Source organism: Triturus cristatus, chromosome 2_1, assembly GCF_964204655.1.
Source record: "Triturus cristatus chromosome 2_1, aTriCri1.1, whole genome shotgun sequence".
NCBI classification, from domain to species: domain Eukaryota; kingdom Metazoa; phylum Chordata; class Amphibia; order Caudata; family Salamandridae; genus Triturus; species Triturus cristatus.
The window spans coordinates 367,719,150-367,742,889 of NC_140581.1; the positions used below are offsets into that span (position 1 = coordinate 367,719,150).

Here is a 23,740-nt window from a genome sequence, read left to right on the forward strand (position 1 = left end):
TGGGGCGCTGGATTGTAGATCATCTTACTGCAGCAGCACTTGAGGGGTAGTTTGCGTGTTACAGGGAGTGCGGGGGCACCGCGCTCTAGTTAAGTTGGCGTGTGTCTGTGTAGGTGCAGCACGTAACCATTGCGCGTGTCGCTGAATGTGTTAGGTTACATGTTACCTGTGAGGGGGCTCCATTGCTATTCGCCTGCTGTAGGGCCAACGTCTGGCTCTGGGGCCTAATCATTGTTCAGGAGTTCCCGTAGTATTGCGTCCCAGTTTCCTGCAATTGGGATCTTCCAGAGACTCGGTGCGTCTTCCCTGTGCAGCGCTATGCTTTCTGCCGCAGCCCAGATCTGCAGTGAGCGCTTCCAGGCCTGCACCGCCGGGGGTTCCGCCGAGCGCCAACGCTTCATCATCAGTCTCTTTGCAGTGATCAGCCCTAGCGCCAGAAACCGATAGGTAGCTCACAAACGTTTGTTGTTTGCGTACAGGTGCAAGATGCAGGTCTCCCAGGTTAGGGAAATGGTACGGCTCGTGTAGCAACTTAGTGCTGTCACTACAGACTCCCAGTACTCTCCCAGTTTCGGACAGTTCCACAGTATATGCAGCAAGTCTGCATCGACAGCGTGGGCAGGCGGTGGACTCATCAGCATAGTATTTGTATATTTGCGCTGGCATGAGGTATTCCCTCTGCCTAATGAAGTATTGTATGATCCGGAACTGCATGCTACGTGGGACACCTATTGGACCCTCCAGTATCCTGCCCCACTCAGTTTCTGTGAGGGGGGCATTGAAGATCCTCCTCCCAGTGTGCGATAACGACAGGAGATTTAAAACGTTATTCATGTCCCAGAAGACAAAGTGTCTAAGTTCAGTAGGTAAGGATAATCTAATGATGCAGTTTCTTAAGCAGAGGATCGTCTCCCACTGGTAAACCTGCAATCACTATATGGACCGTCGAAATCGCGTATCTAAATGTACTGACTGATCAGTAGGCCATTCCTCCTGCCACTAATAATCAATGCCTCTCTGTCTCAAGGATCCATACCAGGCTGCCTGCAAACTGGGCAAGTGATCCCCATCATAAAAAAAACGACATTGAACACGGCTGACCCAAATATTTTCAGTAGTAAATAAAGGGAGTCACTGTTCCTTGTAGAGGAAGAAAGTGGAAGACTTTTTTGTCGTGTGCTACTCTATATGTTTGGGACAGTGTGTCCTCATCCTAATGCCCTCCCACACCATGACGGATGTCCTGCTTCATCATTTGGGCTTTGCTCCTCGTCCGGCCGGCGCTGCAATGCCCTATGGGTCCCCCGAAGGGTCTCTTTATCGGAGATCTTTTGATGAGAAGCCGTTTGGGTGCGTGGGTGTAAGTGGCAGTGAAGTCTAAAGTGGTGTGTTAAAAAATGACTGGAGGGAGAGTGGGTACTATTTATTAGGGTTATCCCTCTGTCCTTGTTAAAACAGTGTGTGGTGCTGCTCTAGGGGATATTATGTCCCTCTGTAGCTGGATATATGTCTCGAACATATATAACGGTCCACATGTTTCGTGCTGTATGTGGCCTCAGGGAGATCCAAAGCGCTTCTTCAGGATGCAAGGGAGTTCAATTTTAGTATCAGTGGCGACCTGAAGCTCTAGACCTAGACAAAGCTAGTCTTTTAATTCTTCTGGACCTTTCATCTGTGTTCAACAGCGTAAAATATGATAAATTGCTGGATCGACTCTGAAGCAGGGTGGGTTGTCGGGAACTGTCCTCGAATGGTTTAAATCTTTCTTGGAGAATAGATCACAAAGATTTTTAGTTAATCAAAAGCTATCATTGCTGTCCTGTATTACGATTGGTGTACCGCAAGTATCAACTCTTTCCCCAACGCTCTTTAACATCTACATGGAACCTCTGGCTGAGAGTCTACGGCACACTAACCTCTTGTTTCATATGTATGCTGATGATACACAGATTTACATTAGTCTTGTCACTGTAGGAGATCAAGTCAATGAATGAGGTGGTAAAGATGACCATTCAATAGCTAACAAGTAATCAGCTTAAACTAAACGAGCAAAAAATGAATTCTTATTTATCCACCCTCCCCCCCCCCCCCCCCCAAAATCTCTTCTGAAATAAAGGAATAGACCACACTGATCACCGCGCTTAACTGCATACCTATCTTTGTGGACTCAGCCAAATCACTAGGAATCACGTTGGACAAGAACCTGAACATGTAAAACCATATCAACTTGTTGGCAAAAAACGCCCAGTACCACCTAAGTTGTCTTAGAAAACTGAAACCATTCCTAGAAACGTTAGACCTCAAATGGCGGTTCAGGTGATGGTCATCGCGAGTATCGAATACGGATTTTCAACTCTTATCTGGCCTGCCCAAGATCTCAACAGCTCTGCTAAAAGCCTGTCTCAACGCAGCTGCAAGACTCCTAACTGAATCTAGAACATTTTCTCCTCACTCTGCACTTAAAAGCTCTGAACTGGCTACCATACGAAGCCAGAGTACAAAGTGACCTGCATCGCACATAAGGAGCTACTCTTTTATTCAAGAAAAAAAAAAACTGGCATACCTTGGCCAGAAAGTGATGATATATGGAAGAGGCAGGTACTCCTCAGGCAAAGATCTTGTGCTGAAACTGCCGCTCTTCCAGAAGAAGAAAACCTACAACAGCTTTCTCAGGCACTGCACCCAGAATCTGGAACTCGCTACCGCCAAACATTAGAATAATCCAATTCTATTCATAATTCAAGAAGGAGGCCAAGTTCTTCCTAATGGGGAAATTCCTACCATAACTTTTTACAAAAAATCCACTTATTTGTCTGTCAATCAATTCATCTTTCTGTTTGCTACAGATTTATAATCAGAGGGCCCCTCTGACTTCCTGAATCGATGCGTATTTGGATCTACACACTTTTTCCTGGGTCCCCTATTTCGTTAAGCTACTGAGAAGAGCGCTCAGCTAAACTTTGAACTCTGAATACGTCAAATTATCTTTTACCATCAAAAGACTCAGTCAGTCGCCGATATTATTGTAAGTACTGAACTTTTACTGTCCACTGTTTTATACTGTTTTATATTATTCTTCATGTGTAAGTTTATGTTGCTTGCTACTGGTTGCATTTGTGACCACTGTATCTCTGTTAAGCGCTCTGACACCCTAACTGGTCACGTTTGCGCTTTATGAAACACTAAATAAATACTAAAGAGGCTAAGAAGTTAGATACGTGGACAATATCTGCCCCCACGGGATCCAGGCTCCTTTGTAGAAAACAACCCACCATCGAGACCAGACTGAACCATACATACCTTTTTGCTGGTACAGTCTGCCCAAGTTCGAGAGAGATCTGCAGCGTCTCTCGATAGGTCAGGGACTTGCCATGTTGATTTGTAATCATCCTGATGGAGTGCTCAGAAGATGAGGATACTGGTATAGATGGGTTGGAGAAGCCCAGGAAATTTCCATTAGAACTGGAAACCATGCTTCCCACTTCCACAGTGGGGTGATCAACACCACGTGCCCCTTCTGCCTGCGCACCGGAGTCATCAGCTGCATGATCATGGCGAATGGGGGAAAGGCATACCTCTGTTCCAGTGACCTATTATGGAGGAATGCATCGGTCGCCACTGCTCCTGGGTCCGGTCTCAAGCTGAAGTACCTGGGAAGCTGGTGATCGAGACGGGACGCAATAGGTTGATCGTGAACAGCCCCCAGAGGGGGGGAAAGGACCTGAAATATCGTTGGAAGAAGCCTCCACTGGCTCGAGTACCGTAGATGGCAGGAGTGTTAGTCCACCACTTGGTTGGCTGACCCACAGTGGGGTTCCGCCGTCACTAAAACATGGTGCTCGAGGCACTACTCTAAAGAAATTCTTGGCCAAATCCGAGAGGCATTGGACTGTTCTCCCTGCACCACTGCCCACTCTTCCCCCACACCCCCACCCGCCAACCCGGACCTCCCCGGATGATTGTTATAGCAGACTGCTGCTACATTGTCCATCTTCAGCAGGACGCACGGTTTCACTCTGCCCTATGTCCAACATTTGACCGCAAAGGAGCCTGCCATCAATCCCAGGCAGTTGATGTGCAGGGACTGTTCTGCGGCGGACTGTGCTCCGCTGGTGGTGAATTGTCCACAATGAGCCCCCCAACCGGAACCGCGGACTCTTACCAGGTCCAGTTGCGACCCAAAGATGTTGTGACTTTTACATACCTTCATGTGGGAGAGCTGCCATTAAAGCTCCTCCCTGGCCTTATCAAACAGGGAAATACACTGGCAGTGTGTGAGGCTCTGAAATGGAGAGGTCTTGGAAAAATAGTCTGGAGGAAGACAACAGGCCCACCACCCAGTCTATCTGGCTGAGAGAAGTTCTCTGTTATCAGTGTCCTCTTCACCTCATATCCGATTTTGGCTAATTTTCTGGAAGGAAGGCTTCGCGTAGCCACCCTGGAATTAATCACAAACCCCAGAAAGGTGGTGAAGCACGAAGGGTCTAGACTTTGCTTGGTTGATAAGAAACCCAAGGTACTGCAAGATTCCCTGCCATTTGTAGTTGGCGGGACAGAGCACGTGGGCATTGGTCCATCAGTAGCATATCGTCCAGGCACGCAATCATACGTGTACCGGATGCCCTCAAACGTTCTGTCACTGGTTGCAGAACCTTGATGAAACACCAAGGGACGAATACAAGCTGAAAAGGTAAAGAAGTGAACTCGGAAGTTTGGCCCTGCCATTGGAAATGGAGGAAACGCTGATGCGGTGGAAAAATGCGCACCTTGAGATACGCATCTTTGAGGTCCAACTTGGCCAACCGGTTGTTGGTTTGAAGTGATCGCGAAGAAGGTGGATGCCCTTCATCTTGAAGTAGTGGGATACCAGCCACTCAAACTCCTGGAGATTGATCACCGGGCAATGACAGCCGGCTTGTTTCTGGGCCAGAAACAGATTGCTTATAAATCCTGAGGGGTGGGTATCAGAAGGACAAATTGACCCTTTGGCCAGAAGTTCCTGAATTTCTTGTTGAATAAGACCGATTTCCTGCCCAGAAAAAGGGATGGGAAAGGAGGGGGAGGGGGGTGGCGGCAAGCTGAAAAGGGGACTCTTCGAACTCTATGTAGAACCCCTGTATTGTTTGTAGTACTAAGGTGTCTGACGTGAGCGTCCTCCAATTGTCAGAATCGAGCGAGGCCACCCCCCAAGCAAATGCAGGGGATGAAAGGAAAACTCACTCCGTGAATTGGAGTTTTTTCATACCCTGTGGGGGAGGTTACAGTGACCTCTGGGGTGCAACTGATAGATCTGGGTGCATATAATATCCTTACTTCCACGGATAGAGTAATTTCACAGTTACACGCACATACACTCATCATACACTAGGGCCCATTTCACTAACATACGCTCAAATACTCTACCAGCACTGAACCTGTGGAAAGAAAACTCCTAAACACCCTGCATCTATATCGAGGTTGATAAGACCTGGTTATTGAAACTGTCCTGAAACATGATCTAAATCTATACAACAATAATCAAAATAGAGTACTCAATAATTGACAAGAAATAATAACCAACACCGTATTCAAAATTATAATGCTTTATCTAAAATTAGTCAAAGAAAATCAATCAGAATAAATCATTTTTCTCATAATTACCTATTCTAGCTAAATGTCAGAATGGGTCAGGACAGGTCTCTCAGTAAAGTCTCTCGAGTCGCCGTCCTCACAGCGTAGATCCTCACCAACGCAGGTTTGGGAAGAAAATGGCAAAGTGGCAAAGACCCTCTCTAGGCTCACAATTTTTATAGTATTTTGAACAAAGGAAAGAAACAAAGTATTCATCGCGTCCGCTGAACCTCTGAGCAAAGCGAGAAGGAAAGGATGTAGCATCGCTACATTTGGAAAATCTCCGCTCAGGAAAATCGCAAAAATAAAAAGACAGGACAGGAACCAAAAATAAAAGGTATCCTTTAACATCCACATTTCCTCGGCGATGACACAATGAGCTTAGAGTTCATTCGTTATGGCTCCTTTGTCTTCCAAGGCTGTTCAGATACATCTGGAAACTCGCCCAGAACTGCTGCTGTCCTCACGGAAAGTTTTAACCAGGCAAGGACTGTGGTCAGATGACTCGACCATATTCAGCAAGGCCCTCTCATCACAAATCACTCACTCGAGGCCAGGCTGCAAACGGCAGCCATTTTCTGCTAGGCCACAATAGACCATCTTAATTGAAAGAGACAAAAACAACGTTACCACAGCATAGTGATTAAACAGTGTTAACCCCACTAATACCCTTATGTGTATGTAATTATCTAGCCTTTGCAACACAGAAAAGCATTAATTCGAAAGCGTTTTGTGCTTTAAAATAAACAGCACTCCGCAACATTTAAACGTGCACATTATTATTAATAGGCATCACATACGCATCCCCACGTGTAGTTCTCTTTTGTTAATACGTACATGTTGATAAGTAAAAACACTTGCACAAAACCAATAATTAATGATTAGTAAATTTAATTATGACAAATAGACAATAGAGCTTAAAAAAAACCAATAGATTTTCAACAGAAAATCCTGCTCTAGCAATCGCCCCTATGGTGATTTTATCACCAAATAACCCAAAAAAAATGTAGTGAAATTTAGTCCCATTTTAGGAGAAATTGGAAATGTCTTTTTCTCCTTACACTACACTACACACCAGACACTCTTTCATCATTCCTCTTTGTTTCTAAGTAGACACTCTCCCTCAATTCTTCTAATTCAATTTCTTGTGGTTCTCTTTTCAACCTTTTATTTCTCTTCTCATTATTTCTTTTAATTAATTTATTTTTTCCTCCCCTGTTTTTACAACACAAACACACCAATCTAAGTATCAATAAAGCAACAATTATACAAGTTAAAGGAAACCATATCTTACCTATAATAGTACCACCTATTTTTGCAATAAAACTCTTAACAGCTATCACCTTATTAGCTAATTTAGTCCAAATACTTTCAGCTTCAAGTGGTACTAATTCTTCATGCAAATCAGTAATATTTTTGATATAGACCTTCAGGTCTTTGCTTTCGTCAGGAATGTAAGTGCAACAATGTTGAACTTTCAGCATTCCACAGACTCCACCCTCCTTGGCCAATAGAATATCAAGGGCAAGTCGATTTTGCATAGACATGGCACGTACGGCAATCCATTCCGTATTCACCAAAAGAAACCCTCCAGCGGTATTTGTCGATAAGCGATCCACCACTGTTGACAGTTTCCGAATTCCATAAGCATTCAAAGAAATTCCCACTGCTGGAATTAAAGCTCCAAAAATGTCACCTACTATTTCAGACCAAGTTTCTCTCTTAAAACGCATTAGTAAATTAATATGTTCTACATCTTCTATTCTATCTATATGAAAGATCTTTGGAAAGACCAGGCCCACATAACACGTGCCATACCAATGGTCAGGCAACTTGTAATAAGCCTTGTTCCCACAAACATAGTACACTCCTGGGAAAATTGTATCTTCTCCTCCTCTGAAACCCCATCCTTTGCAATGAAGTATGTATCATGACATTCACTAGTCCCAACAAAATATGTATCATATTGGGATTTCCTTCTTGTAATGCACAGCTTACCCTTCTGTGGTGCATCTACTAGCCCCATTTCTCAATTCTTTTCCCATCTCAATGTCCCAAATTGTCTCACTCACTTTATATTTCCCTGCTTTCTCATGCATGTTCAATCTCCTCTCCTCCACCATATTTAGGAAAGCTTTCTCCTCTTCTTTCAGACTGCAAGTTAAATTATTCTTAAAAATGTAATCTAATGTTAATTCTTCTTTTTCAATAAAAATCTCACCAAAAATGTTAGCTTCTTTAGCTGGATTCAGCTCTTTGTTCATTGGCAAGTGCCCAAAAATACTATCGTTGTTAGACATCTTATAATCTATTTTCCCTAACAAATAAAAAACACTACTTAATACACTACAAGAAATTCCATACGTAGCTGGTAAATGATAAGTAACACCCTCTGAAACGGATGCAGGTAATTGCATACAAACATAGCAATCCCTAACTTCCATTATCTTCACATATTCACATATTCGTACAACAGCTTTGAAAAAACATTACTAGAAAAATCATTAATTGACCTACCTTTATGTAAGTATTACTAATTCTAGTTGGAACTACTTTTTGTGAACTCTTCTCTGTATTTGACACATTCTCTGTATGTATCTCAAATGTACCTATTGTAACTCTAAAAGTAACTAATAAAGCTAAAACGCCCCATAGTAGCATTAATAATCCAGTACAGCAGCAGCACATTTTACACCATCTTCTTAAGAAGGCACATCTACTTTGATTATTCTCTATGTTAACCATTTTACTACTTTGACCGTGTCTTTTGACTTAGCCTCTACTACTCCACTACTTGAGACTCTAAAATTCTGGATTACTTCGAACAATCAATTTCAATTTTCTTCTTCTTTTCACTTTCTCCAAGTGATTTCCTTTGTTCACTCAATTTGGATATTCATCACTCTTTACTTCATTTTCTTCAACATCAAATTGTATTAGATCTCCAACGATATCCTCAGTATCTGACTTTTCATCAATGTCAGTCAAGATTACTTTCAGGATTTCACCAGTATCTTCCTCAACTACTTCTCGTACGGTCTCCTCTGGATTTCCTTGACTTTCTGCCTCTTCACCTTCAGACAGTGCCACGTACGTCCATTCCGGCGACCTATACTTCTGGTTAGGTTTTCTTATCCTCTTGATCTCTTCTGGTTCTTTTGACACTTTTCTCTTTTCACCTCTTGGTGGATTTTGACTCGACACCTCATTCACTTGTTCAGCTTTCGAGTTATTTGCTCTTATCAATCTATATCTCAGCCTTTTTATTCTGTTATTAGGCCAAAGATCTCCTCTTACAACCTTTTTCGGTCTTGTTTCTGTATTATTCCTCTCTCCAATCCAAGTTCTCTTTCTCAGAACTCGACCCTCTGATTTCTCATTTTCACTTTCATCCGATTCTGTTTCAAATGCCTCTGATTCTTCAGCAGTTTTCTTTTGCTCCACAGTCTTTTTCACCACTGTTTGAGACTTCCCTACTTCTGTCCCTCCTCGGGTCTCCGACACGCAATCTTCTTGCTGTCTACTTGTCCCTTCACCTAGCTTGTCAAGAATGTTCCCTACACCTCCTCGGGGGTCTTCCGCAATCTGTCCCTCTCTATCTTCTTCTAACCCTGCTTCTTCAGGTACAATCTCAAGTGGTTCTTCAATCTCCTCCTCTTCTGATTCAGGAGTAGTCTCTGTGGAATTGCTCTTTTCTCTTCTTTTTTTTTCACTGCTTTTTGGAACCTCAGGCTCTCTCACAGAATCTGATCTCCTTTCTGAAACTCTCAATGCTTCTCTTGAAGCCTTTTCTGCTTCTTTTCTCACTGGTTCTGTATCTTCATCATCACTGGAATCTGACTCTTCAAAATCCTCCTTACCAGTCCCATCCTTTGGGTTTGGAACTCTCAGAGTATGACTCGCATGTACCCAGTTTTTCACTCCAGCACACTTTACTGCAGTTGTCGTAGTTAGAATGACTTGTCTCGGCCTTCCCCACCTTGGAACCAAGCAATTTCTTCTTCTGTGCACCTTAATCCTCACCCAGTCCCCTGGACTCAGATCATGAGCTTGCTTCTTCTCAAGTGTGGTAGCTTCTTCTCCAACCTGGTGAAACACAGAATGAACTGCGTCAGCCAGGCCTTTACAGTAATCCAAAATCATGTCATCAGTTATTGTCATCAACTTATTGACAGGTACATATGCATGTCGCATTGCACGTCCCATTATTATTTCGTGCGGACTTAAACCAGTAGTTCTATCTGGAGTAGACCTAATAGTCATCAGCACTAGAGGCAAGATATCTGGCCATTTCATTCCAGTGGCTAAACACATCTTACCAATTCGGTTTTTAATTGTGCCATTCATCTGCTCCACGACTCCAGAAGCCGCTGGCCTGTATGCACAATGTAGCTTCTGCTGTATGCTTAATGCTTCACAAATCAAACTCATGAGTTCATTATATAAGTGTCCACCTCTATCAGACTCAATCGTTACTGGAAACCCGTACCTAGGAATCTATTCTCTTAACAGTAACTTTGCCACTGTTATTCCATCATTTCTCCTAGTCGGATAGGCCTCCACCCATCTTGAAAACAAACAGACCACCACTAGAACATACCTCAGTCTGTTCACTTGGGGCATTTCAATGAAATCAATCTGCATTCTTGTAAAAGGACCTCCTTCTCTGCCTATTGTTCCCAGACTCACCACTGTCTTTTTCCCAGTGTTAAATTGCTGGCAAATCAAACGTCTTTGACAGATGCTTTCTGCAATTGTCCTGAACTTTGCATTGTACCAGGTCTGCTTAAACGACCTGATCATCGCATCCCTTCCCAAATGTCCCTGGCCATGATACATTCTTGCCATTGTCGACAGCATGGAGTTCGGCATTACTGGTCTGCCATCTCTATAGACCCAAGCATGGTCTGTTTCTCTTGGGGCACAACCTGCCTTAATCCAGTCTTTCTTCTCTTCCTTTCCTGCCTCATCCTGCAACTGTTTCACTTCATCCCATGTCTCTAAGACATTAGTAAACATCACAGAACAAAGACATTTCACCCTCTCGTTCCCAATTAATAGATTGATTGTTTTTGGCACAATATTGAGCAATGTCATTGGCATATCGATTTCCAACTGTCACAAAATCATCTCCTTGTCCATGAGCAGCACACTTCACAACTGCTAACTCTTTAGGCAACTGTATCGCCTCAAGTAATTTCCCAATCACTTCAGCATTCTTTATTGGAGTCCCACTCGACGTCAAAAAACCTCTTTGTAGCCAAAGTTGGCCAAAATCATGCACAACTCCAAATCCATACTGACTATCAGTCATCACAGTCGTTCTCAAATCTTTCCCAATTTCACAAGCTTTTGTTAATGCCACTAATTCAGCAACTTGCGCAGATTTCACTCCTTTCAATGGTGATGCTTCCATAACCTCTGAAACTTTGCACACTGCATATGCTGCACATAGCACACCCTCATCATTCCTCAGGCATGATCCATCCACAAACACATGATCACTCTCACGCAAAGGAAGATCCCTTATGTCTGGTCTCGGTTTTGTACAGTAATCAAGCACATCCAAACAATTGTGATCATCTTCTGTTTTCACACCCACATTTTCAATATCCGGCAACAATGTCGCTGGATTCACATTCACACATCTCTCGAGTCACATTTGATGCTCCCAGAATCACTTTCTCATATTTAGTCAGCCGACTATGTGACATGTACGGAGTCCTGCTTCTTGTCAAAAGAATTGCCACATTATGAGGTACGAATACCCTTACAGGATATCCCATTATGATTCCCTCACTCTGTTCCAGGCTTCTGCATGTTGCAGCCACAGATTTCAAACAACATGGTAAACCTACAGCTACAGGGTCAAGTGTCGATGAGAAGTACGCAATAGGCCTCCTCAGCTGTCCGTGCTTCTGAATTAACACTGAAAGTGCACATCCATTTCTCTCACTGCAGTACAACTCAAACTCCTTTTCATAGTCAGGCATACCCAAAGCTGGGGCCTCACACATTCTACTTTTCAGTTCTTCAAATGCTGCCATTTGTTCTCCATCTAGTTCCAATGGGTCTGTCATCTCACTTTTTGTCAGTTTAATCAGTGGCTTTGCTATCAGAGAAAAATTAATTATCCACTGACGACAATAACCCACCATACCCAGGAACATTCTCACTTCCCTCTGGGTCTTTGGAGCTTTCATTCCCCTGATGATTTTGATCCTGTCATCAGTCACCTTTCTCAGACCTTTTTCAATATTGTGTCCAAGATAATGCACCTCTTTCTTGCAGAATTGCAATTTGGCTGGAGATACTTTTAACCCTCCCATCTGCCAGATGATTCAGTAAAGCTATAATATCTACTTCACAAGCTTCACGTGTCTTTGATGCCACAAGTAGGTCATCAATATACTGCACTAGTACGGAGTTTTCAGGCATGATCAAGCTCTGCAATGATTTTTTCAATAACTGATTGAATATCGAAGGACTCTCTGTATACCCCTGTGGGATACGACACCATGCTAAAATACGCTGGCCAAACCTAAATGCAAAAATCGGCTGGCTGTCATGATGCAATGGAATTGAAAAGAACGCATGACACAAATCAATCACTGTATACCACTCAGCATCATGTGGAATCTGATACAAAATCACTGATGGATTTGGCACAATAGGACAACATGCCACCACAATTTGGTTAACCTTTCTCAAATCTTGTACAATCCTAAATTTCCCATTTGGCTTTTTTAGTCCCATTATCGGTGAATTACACGGACTACTCAGTAGTTCTCTCAGAACTCCCTGCTGAATCATTTTCTCAATTATAGGAGTTATTCCTTCAATTATTTCTGGTGTCATTTTGTACTGAGGAATGTTAGGATACGTAATTCACTCTTTCACTGAAATTTTCACAGGATCTACATTATTCATCAATCCCACATCCTCTCCAGTAAAATCCCAACCTTTTCTTTTCACTGTGTCTCTCAGCTCTTGAGGCAAATCCTCCGGATCAAACACTGCAAATGCACCAACCATTTCACTCTCTCTATTTCCTAGAGTCATTCGGTACAAAACATCCTCATCTGGTGTCTCAAAAGCTATTCCATCCGGTGTACAAAAAATTGTGCAGTTCATCTTGCACAATAGATCCCTACCTAACAGGTTCACTGGACTAGTGTCACAGACAATAAATCTGTGCATGTCTGAAAATTTCCCTATTTGTACTCTTACTGGTTCAGTAAGACGTGTCCCGATTTGTGTATTGGCTACACCAACTACTTGGATTGCTTCATCCGAGAGAGGAAGATTTCTAATATCTGTTGACCTGACAGTTGATCTCGTTGCACCTGTGTCTACTAAAAAAGTAACACTTTCTTCATTTATTTTCCCATCTACAAATGGTCCTGCCTGGTCTATTTCTAGAGTTGCACCAAGTATGCACTCTTCCTCCTCTCTTCGGCACCGTCAATAATCACCCTCGGACTCACTCCCTTCATTCTTTAACAAGTACTGTTGTACCTGGTTAGAACGCCTTGGTTTGTTTACCTGTTCATCATTGTAGAATCCTGAATCCTGATTATACTTTTGTGACCCTCTATTCTGCGGCAAGGGCGGTTTTGGCTCTTGACTCTGCTGTCTCACAACTTTCTCTTGTTGCTGCTGTTGATTATTTCCTTCGTTCTGCACCTGTTGATTTAAGGATTTTCCCTCATTATTCACTAATGGTGGATTGGTACACTCAGATCTCCAATGTCCCAGTTGGCCACAGTTGTGACATGGGAACTTTTTTTTTTAGCTTCCTCAAGATTCCCCTTTCCTTTTCCTGCATATCTAGGTCTATTCCCTGCATTATTTCCTGCATTATTCGCCTGTTCCACTAACTGTGCTTCCTGTCTTTCCGCAACCTTCACTTGTGCCCACATTGCTTTCTCTTTCAGCTTTCTCTGTTTTGCTTCAATTTCCTCACTGAAGTATTTTGCATGTCTCAGAATCTCATCTATTTTCTTACTCTGCCAATCCACTGTTTGCTCACGAATTCTCTCACTAATCTCAGGTCTCAGGCCATATACAAATCTGTATACAAAATGACTCAAATCTTTGTCACTCAGGTGTTCATCTCCACTGAATTGTTTAAATGCCAGTATCAGCCTCTCGTAAAAAGCATGAACTGATTCTTTTGCTTCCTGTTGTGTTCGATCTATTTTAACCCAGTCTGTCTCTTTTGCAGGTACTTTACTCTTCAGGTATACCATCACCTGATCATACTTTCTCATTACCTCTGGATCTGGTGCTCCTGTTCTCTGATCTCTTGGATATTCCTCAGTAGGCCAACTCACAACTATTTTACACTCAGTCCACAAATCTGCTGGAACAATTATACCAAACAGACTATTCAGGTCAATCCACAGCACTTTTGACAATTTCACAAACCTATCTACCTGCCTATACCACTCGACGGGCTTTTCTCTCAATCGAGGGAAATCATTCGTAAATGATAAAATATCCTGTCTGGTCCATGGAACATGTACATATCCTCCTCCAGGTATTTCTCTCATAGGATAATTATCCACTGGTTTCTCCTTTTCTCTCACAGGAAATGCTGAATAAGTTCTATCTCTGGATTCTTCTCTTTTCTTGTACCACCTATCCTTCCACTTTTCTACATCACCCCATCTTCGCAATAATGCGACCATTTCTTTAATCTGTCCTGTTCTACCAGTACCATTCAAATTTTCAATATCCTTGTCTGTAAAATCCATCCTGTAAGTTTTTTTTGCAAAGCTTTCACCTTATCAATGTCAACTCCCTGTTCATTCGCTATTGCTCTTAACCTGTCATGTGTATTTCTCGCTCTCCAGGTGATATTTTTACACATAAACAGCTCACCTTCATGATGGTTTTTAAGAATTTCTGTTGGAACTGTCCCTGCAACAAGCTCTTCTAATTCTACACGTAACCTAGCCACATCAATTGCTTGTGAATCTTTATCCCTCTTCTGAAGAACTTTCATCCAATCATTCAAATCTTCAGCTGTTATTTCAGTAGTTTTTCTCACTGGAACCACTTTCTTTTGCGGTTCTAAAATCGGCATCCCTGAACAACTAGCTTCACTAGTATCCAGTCCTTCACTACATGTGTCATGTCTGGATTGTCTCAGATCACTACTTTCTGTCCTCCTTCCTGAATCTCCTGAGGGACCAGCTAAACTTGTTAACTTATTCCCAACATATGGAATCACCAAACCGTTTTCACCTGTCCTCTGCTTGTCAAACACAGGCATAACCGGACCTATGGTTACAGGCACCGTAACAGCTTCTAGATTCTTTGTTAACTCCCTAATCTTTTCAGTCAGCTCTGTTGTAGTTCTGGCTAGTTCTCTTGTATTTTCGTCACCACCTCGATTCTCTCTCTCCCTGAAAGGATTACCACTTCTTAACTCAGGTGTCACGTTTTCTGTCTCAATGATACGCACTGTATCTCTTATCGGAGAAACAACTGGTGTACTCTCGTCTGGTTCTGGTCTATATGGAGGTGGTCTCTTGTAAATCATGTCATTCAAGACCTCATCCTCATATTCATTAACTCCATATCTTCTCACTTCTGCCTCAGGAACCCTTTCTGCTCCCCCTTCAACTGTTCTCATAGGATATAATCCCTCTGACATACTAGCATCTCGCCATCTTTTCATTCGATCATGATGAGTTTCACGATCATGTCTCCTCCCGAACATGTACCTGTAATGTCCTCCAGACCTCTGCTTTTCTCGCTCATGTACTTCCTCTTCCCATTCCACTAAAGCCTCAAACTGTGTCGGCCTTGGTTTTGGGTCAAGACATAACATTTTTTCCCGTAAATTTCTCAACACGGCCAGATTAAATGAACCATGTTCTGGAAATGCTAGAACTCCATCCTCTTTGGTATACCTAACCCAATTCTCCAACCATATACAGGTATGATACCCATATCTCGCAGCCATGAAGGATGCAGGTGTTTTCGCTGGAGGTAACAATTCACCCTCTCTCGTCTTAACATCTTTATCCTTGTCGAACCACCTTTTGATTTTTCCAAAGAATGTTTTTTTCTTTTTCTCTTCTTGGTAATACATTTTAGCGTTTACCAAAACTTTCTAATCCCTTCCGTATTATAAATATACAATACGATTTTTCAACCAATAACAGCGCGACTCACACTAACGCACCAATCCTGGAGCGTCTATGTCACTAGAATAGCTCTTCCAATCCTTGCGCGGCTCACACCAACGCACCAATCCCAGCGCGAACACTATTCTGATCTAATATCCAATCAGAGCGCGGTCTGTTTGACGTCAGCAGTCGCTGCAGTCGCCTGTCTCCTGTCTCCTGTCACTCGTCTACCCCTCCTTTACAAAATCTCGCAGACTTCGTGTCAAATTTCTACAAAATCTATTAGTTACAACATATAAATATCTCCATTGTCTGCTTCGCTAACCACAGAATAGTAAACATCATCTATTTCACAAGAATCAACGGGCTTTCATACATTCCTTAACTGTTTCCTCTAGGACCTGTCCAAAGAGTCTTACAATCAACTAAATGTATAAGCATTCACGCACATTCATACAAGAAAATATAGTACATACACACAGAATCCTGCTTCCCGAGAACAGCGAACAATCTGTCCCACTACAGAATTATAACACGTCAACCAAGCAGCTTACCTCTGCCCAGTTCCTCAAACAAGCTCAGAGAATACCTATTACTTCTCCCGCGATAAGCTTTAACGGTGAACCTTACGGATCCTTGGGACTTAAGACCAGAGTTTCACAGATAACCTTCACTACCATACGCACTCCTTATTTACCAGAAATATATCTAATAGTAACATACAACCATGTCACTGATTCCGAACTCAGACAATGTGACGTGCAACTTCAATTGTCACACGTTTTTTTCCTACAATCCCGTCTTTCCCGAGAGCAGTATATACTTCCCTCTGCCCTACTACGGAACTGCTACTAGCTCCCAAGTTCCAGAAGCACTACATATAACTCAACATGACGACTCCAACATATAGTATTAGTACATATATCAACATCAATCAATAATCAATAAGCTAATGTACAAGCAATCTAATCAGATCAAGACAATCATCAATAACCATCCTCTGCTACCAGGAAATTGATAGACATCTGGGTGCATATAATATCCTTACTTCCACGGATAGAGTAATTTCACAGTTACACGCACATACACTCATCATACACTAGGGCCCATTTCACTAACATACGCTCAAATACTCTACCAGCACTGAACCTGTGGAAAGAAAACTACTAAACACCCTGCATCTATATCGAGGTCGATAAGACCTGGTTATTGAAACTGTCCTGAAACATGATCTAAATCTATACAACAATAATCAAAATAGAGTACTCAATAATTGACAAGAAATAATAACCAACACCGTATTCAAAATTGTAATGCTTTATCTCAAATTAGTCAAAGAAAATCAATCGGAATAAATCATTTTTCTCATAATTACCTATTCTAGCTAAATGTCAGAATGGGTCAGGACAGGTCTCTCAGTAAAGTCTCTCGAGTCGCCGTCCTCACAGCGTAGATCCTCACCAACGCAGGTTTGGGAAGAAAATGGCAAAGTGGCAAAGACCCTCTCTAGGCTAACAATTTTTATAGTATTTTGAACAAAGGAAAGAAACAAAGTATTCATCGCGTCCGCTGAACCTCTGAGCAAAGCGAGAAGGAAAGGATGTAGCATCGCTACATTTGGAAAATCTCCGCTCAGGAAAATCACAAAAATAAAAAGACAGGACAGGAACCAAAAATAAAAAGTATCCTTTAACATCCACATTTCCTCGGCGATGACACAATGAGCTTAGAGTTCATTCGTTATGGCTCCTTTGTCTTCCAAGGCTGTTCAGATACATCTGGAAACTCGCCCAGAACTGCTGCTGTCCTCACGGAAAGTTTTAACCAGGCAAGGACTGTGGTCAGATGACTCGACCATATTCAGCAAGGCCCTCTCATCACAAATCACTCACTCGAGGCCAGGCTGCAAACGGCAGCCATTTTCTGCTAGGCCACAATAGACCATCTTAATTGAAAGAGACAAAAACAACGTTACCACAGCATAGTGATTAAACAGTGTTAACCCCACTAATACCCTTATGTGTATGTAATTATCTAGCCTTTGCAACACAGAAAAGCATTAATTCGAAAGCGTTTTGTGCTTTAAAATAAACAGCACTCCGCAACATTTAAACGTGCACATTATTATTAATAGGCATCACATACGCGTCCCCACGTGTAGTTCTCTTTTGTTAATACGTACATGTTGATAAGTAAAAACACTTACACAAAACCAATAATTAATAATTAATGATTAGTAAATTTAATTATGACAAATAGACAAACCAGAGCTTAAAAAAAACCAATAGATTTTCAACAGAAAATCCTGCTCTAGCACAACTACCCTCTTGTGGGCTAGAATCCCCCGAAGCCCTTGCTGAGACGATTGGCCTCTGCCGAAAACGTAATACTGGGAATGGCCAGCCGAGTGCCCCCTACCACAGCCAGCCCTGGAGAAAACATGTGCATTGAAAATGTGCTTGACCGTGGATTGAGCCTTGTGTGAGTTGAATGTGGAGACTAACTTGCAGAGCTCCTTGACGAATGGGTTGCCAAGGAGCCCCCCCCATGCGCCACTTGTTCCGCCTCTGAGGTAGCGAATTCCCCTAGCTTGGTGTCCATCTTGATTAGCAAGGACCTGCACATCTCAGCGCAGTTGGCATTGCCAAGGGCAAACAGTTGGAACACCGCAGACTCAGCCACTCGTGTTCCAACATGACTTGCCTTAGCCACGCATATGCCTCAACTATGCGTGGTTTAGGCAGTGTGCGGTGTAGCTGCTGCCAGTCCGAAGCAGGAAGGATCGGGGGAGGATCTGGCGAGGTAAGTGGGGGTGGGGCCGAGTTTTGGGGCGTTAACTTGTAAGGGTTGAGGGGTAGTTATCAGGCTGTGGGGTCAGGGTAGTTGTTGGGGCAGGGTCGGGTAGTTTTTAGGGCTCGGGGGATCGGGTAGTTTTTAGGGCTTAGGGGTTGAGAGTTTTTTTAAAATTGGGGATAGTGTATGTCAAGGGGCAGGGATTTAGGCTTCAGGGCAGGGTGAGGGGAATGGGTAGTTTGAGTAATTTTTAGGGTGCGGTCGTTTTTAGGGCTGGGGGGGTCGGGTGTTTTTTTTAAATTTTTTTTTTATTAGGTATTCGTTTAGGCTTAAGGGAAGTGGAAGGCGTTGGGGTAGTTTTAGGGACAGGTCGAGGGTGGGATGGGGTCTGGGTAGTGTATTTTAAGGGTTAGGGACAGCACTGGGTGGGAGGGAGTCCGGGTAGGGATTGTTAAGGGGCAGGCTTTTAGGCCTCAGGGCAGGGAGAGGAGAATGGGTAGTTTCAGGTTTTGGGCCTCGGGCGGGGTGGTGACCCGGTAGGGGGTTTGTAGCTTAGGGCAGAGGGAGTGGTGTTGGAGTAGTGGTGACCTTAATCACGGATAACCTTTTACCTTTCATGCCTTTACAATAAATTGCATGGTAAAGGCATGCGTGGTAAAGGAATGCGTGGTTTGATCTGTGTGGTAGAGGCACGCGTTGTGTAGCCATGCGCGCCTCTGTCATACAATCAGCATAATCCTCCCGCCCGGGTCCTGACATTGAATGAAAAATGTCCTAACTATGAAGTGGAAAGTTTAAATTCTGTTAAGGACTCTGAGGCGAGGATTAGCCCACCCTCTCATGAATGTAGACCCGTCAGGGTTATTGGACCTACTTGTTGGAGTAAGTAAAGCTTTCTGAGTTTGTTTGAACTCTATATAACGATTGGCTGTATTGTAAGGCATCATGGTTGTTTGATTGGATTTCACCTGCTGTCAGCGTTTGGGAATATGTTTTCCTGCGTTAATCAGCGCTCTCTAAATTACAGGAACGGGTTCTTCCAAACACGAGTGAGGAACTTCCACTGTCTGCTTGGTCGCAGGAAGAAAGAGGGCAACTGACAAGGGTTATACTTCATGGCAGTTTTTGGCTTGTTATTGTTGATAGTTGACATGGCTGCTGTGCAATAAAAGGAAGAAAGAATAGCAGAATCCTCACCTCCAAGTCTGGAATAGAAATGAAACTTTCCGTTCCGATAGCAAGGACATTTTTCATTTTCACAAAGAAACTAAGTGGCAAATTTTTTAAAAATCTTGTAAAAAGAAATCAGGGAAAATAGAACTGTGGTTAAGTTTTCATCTGTAATTGTTTTGTTGATTTACACTAGTTGTATACCGAAATGTCCCTCAGACCCTTCTGGTCACAACCAACAACTGAGCCTACATAATTATATTTCATTGTGCACTGAGCTTGCAGCAATTCATACTGTAAAATTGAACAAATGAGAAATTGTTATGAAGGAAACCTACAGCAGAAGGCACTGGCCTGTAGGGGGCAATTCAACATTTCTAGTTTTTCATATGGAGTTTACGTTTTGTGGTTAACACATCGCATCAACTGATAGTTACCATATTTTGTTGTAAGGGGTGAAAGCGCTACCACTCATTAAATAAATATATAGATTGCTGGAGGTTTGAGAGATTTAACTTTTCATGTACTTGCCTGGGATGGCCCAAAACAAATTGTAAATGGTCTGCCCATTATATGGGTGTGTGAACTGGCTGTTTAGGAGGTATAATGCTAGAGGGTGATGCATAATGATGGACAGTCAATAAAAGTTGGTCTTATTTCCATATATTGGAGCAAGAGAGATTTTTTTTTTTATGTTTGGCTCTACGAAGAGTGTAAATACAAGTGCTGTCTGAGGAGAAATTGGGCCGAAGATGGATTGAATGGTGGACAAAAGATTATGTTAATTAGTGTATCCGCAGTAACAAGCAAAATTGCAAGGGATGAATGCCCCTTGTAGAGGCTCCTGAGGACCTATGTTGCGAGCTAGGTGTTGATAATTTGAATCCCATCCTACAGAAAGATCCATATTAATATTGGTGGATTGCACAATCAGGTAGGCTATGGTAAGGGATGAGATGTTAGATGAGGCTCAGGTTCTGTTTGAGTTCGTTATTGATACATTTACACGCAAGCTATGTTGAGAACCATCATAATTGGAAATCGAATAGATTTTCTATAGCGATGCTGACCGACTTTTTTTTTTTTTTTTTTTTCTTTTTTCATTTAATATGTGATTGATTGTAGAGAATACAATACAGTTCGTAGATGCACCGATGATTAACAGATCAGTCTGGTATTGTGGGCACACCACCACAATCAATGCGAGAGAAATGTCGCAGTTTGTGAGTCAGAGCGGTCAGCTGGTTCCAAGTCAGTTGATTGAAATCTCGGAAAATACGTTGCAATCAAAATAAACAAACACCAGTCAATAGACAAGATGTGGTACGATAGACGTCTCGGAGCCAAAGTGGTGGAATGATGCATTGGTGATGTGGTAAAGAAACCTAGACTGGTGAGGAAAGGTATGTAAACCAAGATGAGGTAAAAAACTGTGGTTTTGATGGAGTTTGACGTGTAGCGTATGTTGAGATTGGTTGGGCTGTTTAGTGCGTTGTTTTTGATAAGAGGAAGGATATCTCTGTTCGGTGGTCTGATGGTATAAATGGCAGTGGATGAAAACGTCTTTTAGGAAATGTCTAATTGGGATTAAACATTGCATGTGCTTGATTTGTTTTCATAGGATTAAGTCTCCTGTATTTACTTTATGATACCATTTTAAGGACTTTTCTTCACCTCCTTTTATTTAATTTCTAGATCGTGTTATCCTTCTTTCCTTTTCCCGTCATTTCTTTGGTATAGTAATGTATTTATATGCAGAGAGGGGATGTGTTATGGTTAGGCCTCTTGTTCAAGTGGGAAATTGATTACAAGGGACTCATCTGTGGAATGGAATGTATGAAATATGCAATCCCTGGTGTTTGTTTGTAGAGCTCACTTGTGCTCGGTAGTGTAGCTCCATTCTGCATTTGTGATTGCGGGGTGGGGAGAGGCATTATTGAGACTGGAAAGTGTTATTTGTAACACCTAACCTTTTCGTGAATACCATTACATTGCTGCATGGTATTACCTGTTATTTAAAGCGCATAGAAAAGGCAAAAGTCCTGGGTTCTGATAAAAAAAAAAAAATACTTAATATTTTTGGGGGATACTGAACGAAAGCTACACTTAAACCGTAAATATTGTGGGGAGCAGCAGCAAGAAGACGTTAATCATGGAGTCCTCACTTGGCACTCTTCTGCCTCGCGCCTTGAATACAGAGAGGCTCGTGTGACCCTCTTAACCGAAAAGAGGTCAGGCATTATCCGAGTCTCACACCTACGCATCCTTTGCCTCCTTTTCCGGTACGTGAGCACGAAATATAAAAAAAGAGTATGTTAGCTTGCCCCTTTAACATAATTAGAGGATGTGTTTATCTTGCGTTGTTAGTGAACTGGTTGCTAGTCAAATGACTAGATGCTTTGCGCACTGCTTACTGAAAGATTGCTCACAAAAAGTTTTGTTAGTGTTATGGAAGCCACATTTTCTAAGATGGAAATACATGATCGTTTACTTGGACAGTTGATGGGTGCAGTTTGTATGTATCACATTTGAACCTTAGGCTGTAGCTTTAAAAAATAAGCCAATATATCTAGACTTTAAGGGGCACCCACGAATGTGTGGCTGCAATGAGGTATAGCTGTATTTAATAGTATTATCTGTGCTAGTATGGTGTTTTGCTTGTTATGCTATTTACTAGCAAAACAAACATTGCAAAACAAACATTTAAAAATCTTATAAAATGATGGTTTTTTGGGCAGGTTTTGGCGCAACAATGGGAGATGAAGACTGGGATTCAGAATTGACAGCTGGTCCAAGCTTCTCATTTACACCTTCATTTCCAAAGCTGGTAAGTTTGCTTTCTTAAATTAAAATACTGGTGCGTTCCCAAATAATGACAATTGTTTGTGCAGGTCACTGTCCTGCAAAACTGTATGAAAATAGAACCGCACTTTGCTGTTTTTTTCTGTTTATCTGGAAGAACTAAAACGTATTGCGTTCTGTTGACTGACTTGAGCAGTTTCTTTACCTGTCTGTCTTACACAAATTGGTGATTTTTAATATACATACTTTAAAAAACAATAAGTTCGAGGCATATGAACTGCAGATTACACACTTGTGCATAGATCGCCATCTGGTGTTGGGCCCGGATGTTTGCAGTTGTTTTTCCTCTTGCAAAGTCTTTGGAAGTCACGAGGTTGGTGACTCCTCCTTTGGATCATATTGCGCATGGGCTTCGGCTCCATCCTCAGATTGTTTTTTTCTGCCATCGGGCTCAGATGTGATCTTAGCGCTCCGGTTCCGAAGAGTTCCAGTTCTTCTATCGACGCGCAATCCTCACCCTAATTCACGGTATTGTTTCGATCGCGATCCCCACACTCGACGCGGCTCTCATCGCTCAAGAACCTTCGATTCCAGTCATCGACAACGGCCTTCGGGCCTACCCAAGCTCCGGTCCTGGCTAATGGAAAGGACTCCCTTCAAGAAGTGCCCTCGATGTGGGTCCAAATTTCCCCACAGCGATCTCCACGAAGTATGTAACCTCTGCCTCTCCCCTGAACACGAGGCTCGAGACTGCCCGGCGTGAAAGTCCTTCCGGTCCAAGAAAACCATTCGGGACCGAAGGGCACGGAGAACTATGGCACACTTGTCAATGGCGATTCCAGATGACATCTTTGGGGACGGCGTTGACGCTCCAGAAGAACACCACACCGACGAGAGCCTCGTCAGCGCCTCCGAAGCCGATGTTTCAGATGTGGATGACATCACTCCGGCACAGAGGGTCGTGAGTACCGAACTACCCCCCACACCCTCAACGGCACCGAAAAAGGCTTCGGTCACGGGACATTTGCTTCCCACACCGCACCTTCGGGACCATAAAAGAGGCCGATTAAGCCTTCTGGCGGCTCGGGCTCGAGCCAGCCCACCGTCGGTGCCGAGAAACACTCCTCTGCACCAACACCGAAAAAGAAAATGACCTCCTCCTCGGCACCGAGCTCCATACCGAAACACTCTCCCCCAAAAACCAGCCCCACCTCCTCTGTACC

General features: G+C 42.8%; 1 protein-coding gene across 4 annotated transcripts in view; it reads left to right on the forward strand.

Moving 5' to 3' along the window:
* The window catches only part of DDX4 (DEAD-box helicase 4), a 1,682,862-nt gene that overhangs the window by 27,200 nt on the left and 1,631,922 nt on the right, over positions 1-23,740 (forward strand). For all 4 annotated transcript variants that reach the window (XM_085631316.1, XM_085631317.1, XM_085631319.1 and 1 more), the window contains exon 2: positions 22,454-22,542. In XM_085631316.1, coding sequence (XP_085487442.1) covers positions 22,468-22,542 — 75 coding nt within the window. In that variant the 5' untranslated portion in view covers positions 22,454-22,467. The remainder of the gene's footprint in view (positions 1-22,453; positions 22,543-23,740) is intronic.